Below are 13,405 nucleotides of genomic sequence, written 5' to 3'. Positions count from 1 at the left end.
CTTCGATTTAGGTCCATTTTATATGGATGGAAAGATTAGACATAGGCCTACAACTTTTATGTGGAGCCCAAGATTTAAAAAGGCTGTTTTCAAGTCCAAATTGTAGCAACAACAAAGAAGTCTGAATCTGTCCTGCAGCCCAGACACTGTTCAGTGTTCAGCCCATATCTCAAGTTCTAGAAGTCCAAATGATCTCAAATGTTTACCCTGGACAGATGAGACAATTGCCTAGAACTTTCATGATTTAAGTTTGTTCAAATTATGACGTCATCAATGATGTTTTTGGCAGACAAGAAGATAAGAATTGTCACCAAGTCAAGATGTGGCCACCCACTCATCAATTAGTCAACAAATCAATAGTTCCGAATTTTGGCCTATAAAAGGAGGCATTTGCCATGTATTTAGGCATCTTGGTTTTCAGATCAAGATCATGCTCTTGCTCTCTCTTTATATTTTGTAATGCTTAAGTTTTGCTTATATTAATTTCTTGCTTATGCTTTTCCTTTCCTTTCCTTGTTTATTTATGTCTCTTTCTTTCATTATGTTTAACTAAGTTAATTATGTCAAGGTGAAAAGGGTACACTAATGGTGTAAGAATAAGTATAATATAAACTTAACATGGACCTTAATGTTGGATACAAACATGCTTTGTATTTGTTATCTTGTTCACTTTTAATACTTTACTTGTTAAATGGTTAATCTAGATTTATGTTGTATAACACTTGGTACAACAAATACTTGGCACTTTCATAGCCCATACTGTATGGTATAACCGACACCTGAGCTATGAAAGGAACTTGATTTGTTGTTAACATAAGTTATAATCATGAATGCCTGAAAACATTTACAAGTATTAGCATTATTCGAATAAGATAGCTAATGTAATCATGTTAACAATTTATAATCTGATTGGAACCTCCTTGTGTGTGGTTTCCAATTGAATAATAAGGGTTTATACTATACTTGTTTGAAATACCATTAGTGGATCCTCTAACCTTGACATTTGTTGTTATCATTGTTTAATCCTCACGTTAATCTTTCATCTCAAAGTTCTCATCAACTTCTTCCTCTTCTTCTTCACTATTATTATTATCACTATTGTTATTATTATTATTATTGTTACTATTGTTATAGTATTATTGTTGCTTATAATTTATACAAGTAACCTCCTTGTGGTTCGACCCCAGTCTTGCCGGGTTATTTATTACTTTGACACTCCTGCACTTAGGAAAAGACATCAATTTTTTAGTCGTTTCATACACCTAGTATTTTTATGAGATTGATGAATCATGGTTTGCATGCATTTGTTGGCATATTCATTGTTATGTATTTTGATGATATCTTAGTTTATAGCAAAAGTTTGGATGAACATGTTAAGCATTTGCATTTTATGGTTAATGTTTTTCAGGAAAGAAACATTATATGCTAATTTGGAAAAAAATATATACTTTTTGCATTGAAAAAGTTGTGTTTTTTTATAATGTTATTAGTGCAAAAGGTATTGAAATAGATGAGAAAAATGTGAAAGTCATCCAAGAATGGTCAACACCTAAGTCAATAACTAGGGTAATAATTTTTCATAATTTGGCTAGTTTTGATAGGAGATTTGCTAAAGATTTTAACACACTAGCCACGCCACTTGATGAAATTATCAAAAAGTCAGTTGCCTTTAAATAGGGTATTGAACAAGATAATGCATTCAATCTTCTTAAAGAAAGGTTAAGTTCATCACATTTATTAGCATAACCTGACTTTTATAAAGCTTTTGAGATTGGGTTTAATGCCTCAGGAATAGAAATTTAAGTTGTTTTAATGCAAGAGAAGCGGTCAATTGTCTATTTTAGCAAAAACTTTAATAGAGCCGCCTTGAATTACCCAACTTACAAAAATGAGCTTTATGCATTAGTAAGGACTTTGGATCAGACTTGACATCATTATTTATGGTTGAAAGAGCTTGTCATACATTCAAATCATGAGTCATTGAAGCATCTGAAAGGACAATGTAATGCATGCCAAGTGGGTTGAATTTATTGAGACTTTCATGTGTGATTAAGTACAAGTAAGGTAAGGATAACGTAGTGGTTAATGCACTATTTAGGAGGTATGTTTTTCTTTCTACTTTGAATGTGGTTGGAATTTGAGGATGTGAAAAATTTGTATACTGATGATAGTGGTTTTGCTAATATGTATGATGCTTGTGAAATGTCGGTCTATTAATAATTTTATAGACTTGATGGTTATTTGTTTAAAGAGAATAAATTATATGTCTGATAGTTTTATGCCTAAATTGCTTGTTTATAAAGATCATAAAGGTGAGTTAGTAAGATATTTTGGTGTTAAAAAGACTTCAGATGTTTTATATAAACACTTTCATTGGCCTAGAATGAAATGTGATGCGCAAAGAGTGTGTGATAAATGCATTTTATATAGACAAGTTAAATCTAAGGTCTTACCACATGGTTTATATACTCACTAACATGTTCCTAAGAAACCATGGCTAGATATTTCCATAGATTTTGTTTTAGATTTACCTAGGTTAAAAAGGTTAAAGGATTCTATTTTTATAGTTGTAGATAGGTTTTATAAGATGGTACATTTCATATCATATTATAAAAATAATGATGCAACCAACATTATTGATTTATTCTTTAGAGAGATGGTATGACTTTATGGTGTTCATATACGCACTGTTTTTTATTGTGATATTAAATTTTTTAACTACTTTTGAAAGGTTTTGTGGAGAAAGTTGGGAACTAAGTTATTATTTTTTACTACGTGTCATCCATAAATGGATAGTCAAATAAAAGTAGTAAATAGGAACTTTAACTAGTTTTTTTTTTATTTTCATTCAAAAGAATCTGAAAAGATGGGAGGATTGTTTGTCATTTATTGAATTTGTATTTAATAGAAGCCTGTATTTTACTACTGATCATTCACCATTTGAGGTTGTTTATGGTTTTAATCTACTAACCTCTTAGGATTTTATTTATTTACTTGTTGATGAAAGTAATCTTGATTGTAATAAGAAATAACAGATGATGACGACACTCCATAAGAGTGTTTGATAACATATAGAGAAAAAAGAATGAATAATAAGCATCTAAAGCTAACAAAGATCATAGACGTGTTATTTCTTAACTAGTTTATTGGGTTTGGGTGCATATGATGAAGGAAAGATTTCTAGCCTATGATCTAAGTTGCAACCTAGAGGAGATGGTTTATTCCAAGTTCTTGAACAAATCAATGACAATATATATAAAGTGAATCTTTCAAGTGAATATGATGTTAGTGCTACTTTTAATATTTATGATCTTTCTTTGTTTGATGTAGGTGAATATTTGAGATCGGATCCTTTAAGGAAGGAGAATAATGAGAATCATCAAGCATCATCAAATGATCCATTAGAGATGCTAATTTGGCTAATTATAAGGAAGATTAAAAAAACACTCGATGAGCTTATTCAGAATATTTAGACTAAGTCAAGTTTTCAGAATTCAACAAAAAATACTATTTTATTATTTTATCAGTCTTGTTTATGATGTTTTTACCTATTATAAATAGTGTTATTTAGTTTGTATTGTATGTGAAAAGTTACTTGTACTTTAAGCTATTCATTAAATTTTTTTTAGACTTATCAAAGATCTTCTCTTTGTGATATTTTTCATATACTGTTATTTTATGGTGTTCTTCCTATACTTTCAGTTCATAATTCATTATGTTCATAAGATTCAAAAAAAATTTATCTAATAACTTTAGTGCCTTAGTTTAGATAATTATTGTGTTGAGTTCTTTGTTATAATATAATTTTAACTTTTTCAAGTTATTTTTTCTTGTGTATAGATTTTTAGAATTTTTACTCGTTCGCATCAAATTATACCCCTTTTGTTTTTAAGAAAGTGAAAACCATGTGTAGTTGTTCTCTCTCTTCATTTTCTGGAGATCTTGGGAGATTTACTTTCAAAGTTATGTTCCAACGTAGAGGATGGAAATTTTGGCCTCGCCAAAGAACCGTACTGCACCTTCGCCAAAGAACGATTTTTTCTTTTATTGGATGTACTGAATATCACAATATCAATAGAATGCTGGTAAAGCAACCACCAGAATGCTGATAAAATTGACCAATAATCAGTTCAAAAGAGGAAGAGTTTTCGGCAAGATGTCATGCTAGAAAACGCCATCTACCAGCTAATCATATCCATTTCCGGGCTTCCTTTCATCAACATTTAAGATAGTGCTTTACATGAAATGATTGGTTCAAGCACCTCGTTTGCAGCACTTGAAAAAGAGAGAACAGAAACATATCCTCATCTATGGAATTAAGATAATTATCTATTAAGCTCAAACTTTAGCATTTCTATCGCCTCTCCAGTTTGGACATTGCACTTAGACTCAGCAATTACATGATACTGGGTCGAGATATAAAACAGAAATGAGAAGAGAATTACAGGTAATGTATATTGATCCAACATGATGAGAGTTAAACCTGAACAGCGGGTCCTGTGTAAGCTCCTTGACGCATATAAAGATCATCAGGTGTATCTATCTCTGCAAGCCATGCAAGGTCATCTATTTTTTCATCATCTATCTCAGCTCCATTTCCTCTAGCTGCAATGTGTTAAAAAGTTATTCAGCTTTGTTGCATGGTTAAACAAGTATTCAATATGAATGTTACATGCTTCAACCTATATATGCAGCAAGAATAGTAGAAGAGCAGCAAGGGACAAAAAAGAAAAAGCATGGATGATAGTAATGATAATAATGAAAACAAATAAAGGTTACTTACAGAAGGTGGAAAAAGGATAGTCATGGTAATAAGTACATTTTCTGCCTGCATCTTCTCTGTATGGAGGTGTAAGAATGTCAAGCACAGCACAAGGGGTGACTGCAGTGAAACAATGCAGATTCCCACCACGTTTTGGGTACAATACTGACGTCTCACATGGAGCTGTTAAAGTTTTATCTACTGTCAACTTTGCCAACCTTACTGCCAAAGATACGCATCCATTAGTCTGCACCTATTTATATTCATTTCGAACACTGAAACCCATAAAATAGAGACCCTATAGCCACTGACACCTATTTTACTCTTTTTATACCAAACTAAAGCAAAACAAACCAGACAACAGCATAAGGCATGGCTACCATCAAATTTTAGTGAATGCTACAACTGCAGGGACAGTAGTCCACAATGTTCAGCCAGTCCCATAATCAAAGCCATGATCATGCAATTTTAAAAGGCCTAAATATATTTGGTGGGTAGTTCATAATTGGTTTGAATTTGGGTAGTTCATAAATGATGGCATATAATTTAGCTAATAAAGGGGTTGCTTCAAAGGGAAAACTAGAATATTCTAGCAAACAGGCCAACCGTCTTACCAGTGACATCATCAGTGGGTTTCTCCAAAATACTTATACCAAGAAATTCTTAGATACACACATATGCTCATAGATACATACACGCATTGATTCATATATGAATGCATTCATACATATTTACATATCTGCACACATACAAATGCACATAATAAGGCATGTTGCGTCTGAAAAATAGAGTAGTTCTGAATAAAAACTGTCTCTATTATGAGCATGGAACAAGCGAGAATTATCTATATATTGGACAAACAATTTCATTACTAGTCTGCTCAGCATTTGGTTAAATAGAAAAAACGCTAACTCCAACCACCATGAACATATCTGAGCATGTATTGGTGATGCATGACGGATAATGTTCTATCTCTAAAACAGGAGAAAATGAGGTCAGATTATAGGGTTAAAAGATCAACACGCTTCAACCAATGGTTATAAAAGGAAATAGAGGAACTTTTACGTATGTTCCGTAAATTGAGGGGACAGCTAACAGAAAACGCATTTGAATCCACGGATTTTCATTTCTATTTGATCTTGCTTTCAATAATGTAAAGTTATTGATTAAAGCAGGACCTAAACTAAAGAGTTATAAGAAAAAAGTACTCCAATAACTGTTGATGATTTGGAATTGAAGCCCGTTTGAGCGCACAAACTATTCCAATTCTTGATGGTTAGTGGAGGAAGGCTACGGAATAATCAAGAAAAAAAAGAATTAAATGTTAGTTTGTGAGTTCTAAAACTGTCAGGGCAGATGATAAAAAGATTCTCAAAAGGCAAACCTGCAGGATAACCAGGCCCCTTGCTTTTTGGGTAACACGCAGGCTCAACCCAATCATAAGCTTTGACATGCAATGAACCATATAGAACTTTGCTGAAAACAGTCATGCTAGGATGGTCATGGAGTGGAATAACAGAAGAAGTAGGAAAGCAGAATATACACATCTGCGTAGAAAGAATCATCATGTCAAAAACTTTAAACATTGATCTGTACTTCCTGCCTGCTTTCAGATTTAAAATCCAGAATATATAATTAAAATAAAAATGCAGGCTCAAACAATATTAAGGAGAACATCTGAATTAATATTTTGATAATCGGCAAGCACAAACACATGCCAGGAAGCAATTATAAGAACTGAAATGTTCCTAAATTAATTTAACTATAGTTATCAAATTTTGCCAAGGAATTGATATATATATATATATATATATATATATATATATATATATATATATATATAACCGAAATGAAAAACGACGAAGCACACAGCTATCCCAACAAGAACAAATTCTAATCGAGAGAGAAGAGGTAAAGCTCACTGTAAAACTATCACATTCATGAACATCTACATATGTTATTGGTTGAGCCCATCGAGCAACGCTACTCAACCGATTAAGTCCAAGGATGCCATGCCCTCGATCATCTCGAGTTTCCTCTTTAAGCCCTACATCAGCAGGGCCACATGTGTCTGCACAACAGGCGAGGAGATTTTGTAATAATCTAAATAATGAAATCACAATTCGTTCCTCTGATTATAATGGAAATTTGGGAATCAATATATTGACGTGACAAACAGCAAAAATAATGTATTGGCTCCTCCAATTCTATTGCTATTGTTTGCCATTTCATACTTTCATCCTTATATCATGACACCACAAATTTGTTAGATTTTTCTAATTCCAAATAAAGATTTAAGGGATAACTAATAAAGAAGAAAAAATATTGTACAAGGCTTCACCTTTTCACTTTCAGCTTCAAAACAAATTCACAAAACCCACTTCAGAACTCAACTAAACAGGAGGAAAAAATACATAAAAGATAAAAAGGAAGAAAAAGAGAAATACCCAAAAGAGAGCAGAGTTTCTGGATGGCACTAGAAGAAGGAGGTGTCCCCGAGGGTGTAAAGGTCTTTCTGCAGAGCTCATATGAAGCTTGAACTTTAGAAGATGAATTCTGCTGCTCTACCATGTTTATGAGGTTTCTGAAACAGGGAATGAAAGGTAGTAAGCAATTTTCGTGTTCTATTGCAAGCTTTCTTGCCTTATCAGTTGCGTTTCGGAATTTTGAGAACATTTTTGGTCGTCAATTTCTTTTTTTAACTGGAGAGTGACAGCTTTTTTTTCTTTTCCTTTTTTTTTTTTTGGGTATGGGATGGATATAGGCTTGGAAATTCCTAGAGATGAACTATTTATATGGTCTTTAATCATGATCTGGTTCTCTTCAACGCATCCTAGACAGATAAAAAAAATTCTAACTCATGCATTTAATTTAACAAAACAAAATATAATATAATGATGGAAAGGGTGAATATAAATGCTGACAAGAAAATCTTTTATGTAATTGAATATTAAATCGAATTCATAAAGAAAAATAAAAGATAGAAATAATGTTTGATAAAATACGAGCAATGAGAATATGTATAGATAGTAACCAAATTTTTTTATAAGATGATTTTCTTTGACATTAAAATTTTATTAGCTCTAATTTAGAAGTTTGTGTTTAAGAATAATACTAGTTTAATTATTTTGATTTTTAATTAATTATTAATTTGGATGGCCTTAATATTATCCACTAAAAAATAATTTATATATTCTACGTGGCATCATTTTATATATACACATACTTCTACTTCAATTTTTTTTTTTATAAAACAAGTTATTAATTATTCAATGTCAAATAATTTCATGATCCAGCAATCATTCCGTCAATTATTAATCATTGATCAATATGTTATTTGTTAATTTCTTTTAAAAAAAAGAAATTATAATTAAAAAATTAATATCAAATGGAGAAAAATAGCAGTCTTCCTAATCAAACAAAATATAAAGTTCTAAACTTGTTTTTAATAGGTTTTAAATAAGAGAGGGGCAATGCAAAAACTATAAACTAGAAAAAATTTAAAGAAAGAAAACTATAAAAACTATAAAGAAAAGGATTGTTAATCAAAACTATAAAGAAATAAACAATAATAAACAAAAACTATAATAAATAGCAAAAATATTGGGTTATGGGTCTTAAAATCATTCTCAATTATTGAGTGTCATATTTATAATGTTATTATACAATCATAATCCTTCACAAATAATCTACAATAGATAAGGACTATATAATCTTAATCTTAGTACAATTTATACTTCTTTATTTGCACACATCCTTCTAGCAGTTTTATATATTCATATCAACCTATAATATCCATAAATTATTTTGCTAAAGAGTATTTTTTTGTGCTAGGCTTGATTGATCAATTATTTAATGGGAGTCATAGTCTTTTAACTAATGATTGACTTTAACTTTTTTCACTAATTTGTTTGAAAAATTATTGTTCTTAAACAATTGACACGTGGATGGTTTGGTTTTTTTGTATAAACAATACCCCTTATTTTCTTTATTTTAAAATAAATAAAGGAATATTTACTTGTTATTTATGCTAAAATCAATCAAGAAATTGATCATGAATGACATGACAAATCGAGTATTGTTCCTCTGAAATGTTGATTATGTTTCATTGTCTAACATGTTAGCTAATTAAGTAATTTCAAGCTAAAATGTTTTATGGCTTTTAGGCTCGAACTCAATGCTTAAGATTTCAAGAATTGTAGCAGTCGGTTGCAATTAATGCATCAATTCATTAATTAATACCCATTTTTTCTTCTTCTTTTTCTTTAATAAGTCCACAATTCTTTTTCAATAAATAATAAAGATTTCTAGAAAGAAAAAAAGAACTCTAAGCTTACTTCTACCTGCAATACACTGAAATAACATCTTCGAGCTCCACACAATAAAAACTTTTTTTTATCACCTGCTTCCAAAATTACTAGACTATGTCCCCCATGCACACTGGTCAATAATCAACAATGCTCCTAAAAACATGACTGGAGAATGTCTTAGTCTATACCAAGAATAAATTATGAAAGATAAAGACAATCAATTTACTTTAGACAAGGAGAGAGAAAATGATACTTCCTATATAGGACAATCACATAAACCTCAACAAATAAAAGAAGTATGTGCCTAACTATGGATTATATAAGGTGGTTAAACAAAACACAACACTTTAGTGAGAATATAAATGCTAGTGAATTTTGATGCAATCTAGTTGTCTAGGATTCCTACCAAGTCAAATAAAAAGTTGTCAAGCCATTTTTTTATGATTTGGCCTTGATAGGAGTCTTATATCTAAAAGGTGAAGATTCTTGTATCTCTATATAAATTGTCATTGGTAAATTTGAAAACCTACTAGTGGATACCCCTAAATATAGTGTTATGTTAAGGAATGAGAAGAAACATATGACATTTCCTACCCAATAAGAGCATAAATCTTTTTTTTTCTTTGTTGGGTGTGTGTATACCTTAGATATTCTAGTTCTATGAGTTTAAAAAAAGATTATTTAAAGATGGCACTATCCTTAGTTAAGGATAGGATACTAGTTTTAGGATCTTTTATACTTAGTCACACATATAGGGCATTAGGAGAGTGCCAAGTGAAAGGTGAGGACCACCCTTTAATAACTAAAGGGAACATTTATTCAGAACTATGATGGGTTTATACATAAGCAACCACCTACTTTCATGAGTTTAATATTATTTAGTCAACCATAAACCCCTAATTAATTTACATAAGGGAGAGTTAATAAAAACCCTTTTTCATAGGTTTTATTTATTTATTTAAGAGTTATTTAATGGCCTTTCTAGCCATGGTAAGAAAAGGTGATCAATATATGGTCATTGTGGTATCCATGAGAAGAAGTCTTACATGGTTGTTATTTTCTTGGTATCAAAGGATCGATGCTAAGAAATAGGAGAATTATGTAGTTTAGAGAAGTATTCGGACTTATATGGAGCTCTACTTTAGGCTGGTGATAGATCTAGTATAAAAGAATAATTGTTGTTCTTATGAGCCCTTAATTAAAAAAAGTTGGTGTTCTGTTTTTCTTATTGGAAAGATAAATTTCCGTACCAAAGCATTTTGGTGTTTCATTACAAGGTCTTGTACTCTCTCTCTCTCTCTCTCTATATATATATATATATATATATATATATATATATATATATATATATATATATAAAATTCAAAATATTAATTTAACATACATTATTCCAATTCAAATCTAAAGATAATTTAACTTTAAATTATGCAATACAAATACAATTTCAAGCATCTAAACATAATTTAAAATTTAAAACATTTTTAAATAGTTAAGAGTCAAGATGAAAGATAACTTTAACTTATAGTTATTTAGCACAAATAAAATTCCAAAAAAAAATAAAAATAAAAACTTACTTTAAAAGATATATTTTATGAACTATATAGGTCATAAAAAAATAAAAGGAAAATAAAAACCCAAAGATTTTAAATGATCAGCTAAGAAGAGAAAACTATATAATCAATATTATGTATTTTAGAACATTCCATTGGAAAAACCTCATCATATATGATATATCCCTATTTTTATAGGAATTTTCTAATATTTCTATCTAAATAAATTAAATTAGATTTAGTTGATATGATAAAAATAAAAAATGGATTGAATTGAAGAGTGTATAACTATATAAAATATTAAGAATAAAAGGCAAAACTAACAATGCAACTTACCTCAAGTAAAATGTTTTTGGGTGATAGTATCTTTTCTTTAGCATAACTTATCTCTTACATTAGAATTTTGTTGATTAATTAGGATTTTCCAGTGACTATGATACTAGGTGACAATAGGGGTGTTCAAAAAAACCAAAAAACCGATTAAACCGAGAAAACCGGAAAAAAAATAACTGAAAAAACCAAACAGTGAAAAAAAACCGATTAAAATTTTGAAAAAACCGACCGGTTCGGTTTGGTTTCGGTTTTTTAAGCCTGGAACCGAAAAAACCGAACCAAACCAAACCCAAACCGAAAAAAACCGAATAAAAAACCTAGCCAAACTGAAAAAAACCGAGCAAAACTGGAAAAAACCGAGTCAAACCGGTTTGAACCGGTTTTTTCTCTAAAAAACAGAACCGAACCGAACCGAACCGAAACCGGTCGGTTTGAACCGGTTTCGGTTTTTTTAAAAAAAAATCGGTTTGATTACTTTTTTTAATAAAAACTGAATTGAACCGAAAATGAACACCCTTATGTGACAACTCATTTACATAAAGTTTTAGACCTTTCCCCCTCTCTCATAAAAAGACCATTTTCCCCTTTCATAGGAAATAGGGCTAGATCGTCTCGATGTTAGGTGCAATAACTATCATACATGTGCAGCGTTGCAACAATCATCCTTCTGGGTCAGGATTGTCATGAATGATGTAGGTGTAAAGGACAATGAATTCTTGTCCTTTATCAGCAAAACAAGGAAAATATGAGTCGTCATCTAGTATTATGGTCACTAGAAAACCTAATGGTTTGTGAGAGTCTGAGTAAGGGGATCATTTGTGCAAGGAAAAGATATATCATCCATAGTGCACCCTACCTATGGTAAGTTGCATTGTTGTTTGTTATAAGCTGTATTTCTATTCGTTAGTTTATCTAAGGTTCGAGAAAAGTCCATTTCAGTAAGGAGATCCTTATCTCATTAAGTTAAAGCCTAGTCATTCTAAAGCTTAGAAAAGTTTATCCAAGGTTTAAGAAAAGTCTTCTTCAGTAAAGAGATTTATATCTTATTAGATTAAAACCTAACAATTTTAAAGCCCAAGAAATTAAAAAAAATGTTTTTATTTGAAATTTTGATCAAATCCTAAAGGATAATTGCTAACCTTTTGTGATACCCATTAACTTATTTTTTTGTATTTTTCAAAATATGACGAAAATGAAATTTTTATTTTTTGTATAAAATATGCAAGAAAATTTTAGAATTTGACCATATGCACACAATATAAAATATATTTTTTTGTGTTTTTTAAATGAGGAAATATTTTAGAAATGTTTGGATTTTTTTTAATTTTAGCAAAAAACAACTATTTTTAATACAGGATCAATATCTTATAGTATAAGTCTCTAACCCTGATATTAAGTGAAATTATTGGAAAAATATGCAAGGGACCCACAAATAATTTTAAAATGACCCTTGAAAGTTTTAGAAATTTTGGAAATTTATTTGGGTCTGTTTGACAAAAAAAAAATCATTTTCCTTTCAAATGAAGATGTCAAAATAGGCTTAAGGGTGTGTTTGTCAAACATGTCATTTGAAAAAACAAGCCCTTTATCAAAATACTTGCCAAACAAACAAGACCTAACTTAATTGACCCGAAGCCATACCAATCGGGTTGACCTAAAATCAATGGTTTGACCGTGAAGCAACCTTAAAACTTTGGTTTAACCCGAAAACAATCCCAAAACAAAGTAAATATCCAAAAACAGATTCTACTAAAAAAACATGAAAAAACATAAAATATCTTGACAAAAACATATCACACACACGCAAAATGAAGAACACAATGAATGTTCTTCGTTAACCCAAAAAACATAATTCTCACAATTGACTACATATAACAAAACCAAGGGCACAAAGAGATTATAGATCATACAAGGGTTAAAATCTAACACTTATTCACTTCAATTATCACTAAGACATCATGACTTGGTTATGGAGGGTTTCGGTTTAAACCAAAACTCTAAGATTAAAATTATGAACAACATGTTATTGAGGCAAAAAAAAAAAACTTAGATTACTGGCTTATGGGATTATGTGAAGTGGCTAGTGCCAAGAAATGAACCAAAATTATTCCAAATCATGTAGTTCAGGCAATGTTCTTTCCAAGAACATTGCCTAAAAAACAAATACAGAAACCCAGAAAATTCAATTGACAGATATGTAACCATACCCCTAAAAAATACAATAAGAGCCCGAAGAACATACTAAACTTAGCAACCAAAACTTAGCAACCAAAGCTTAAGCATGCTCAAAACAACTTATTTTAACCATTAAAATAACATGAAACAGGGAATCAAAGGCAAAACAAACACGCATAACCTATGTCCTATAGTAGGCCAAAAATATATTCCAACAAAGTTTCATAGGTTGTTTTTCACATTGTTAATCATAAACAAACATTCATTTGGCTTAA

General features: G+C 30.5%; 1 protein-coding gene across 1 annotated transcript; it reads right to left on the bottom strand.

Annotated features, from left to right (window-relative positions):
• Nucleotides 1-4,309: 4,309 nt before the first annotated feature.
• LOC133675063 (plant cysteine oxidase 3-like) lies at nucleotides 4,310-7,525 on the bottom strand. The gene is made up of 5 exons (XM_062096337.1): nucleotides 7,210-7,525; nucleotides 6,685-6,833; nucleotides 6,147-6,309; nucleotides 4,784-4,984; nucleotides 4,310-4,605 (listed from the first exon to the last, which is right to left on the bottom strand). Exons 1-5 carry the CDS (start codon nucleotides 7,436-7,438, stop codon nucleotides 4,478-4,480), a joined length of 870 nt encoding a protein of 289 aa, XP_061952321.1. The 5' UTR covers nucleotides 7,439-7,525; the 3' UTR covers nucleotides 4,310-4,477.
• Nucleotides 7,526-13,405: the final 5,880 nt, after the last annotated feature.

This window comes from Populus nigra, chromosome 16 (assembly GCF_951802175.1).
Source record: "Populus nigra chromosome 16, ddPopNigr1.1, whole genome shotgun sequence".
Classification (NCBI taxonomy): Eukaryota; Viridiplantae; Streptophyta; class Magnoliopsida; order Malpighiales; family Salicaceae; genus Populus; species Populus nigra.
Note: the sequence above shows the minus strand (reverse complement) of the source record. Positions and strands in the feature narration are given on the sequence as shown.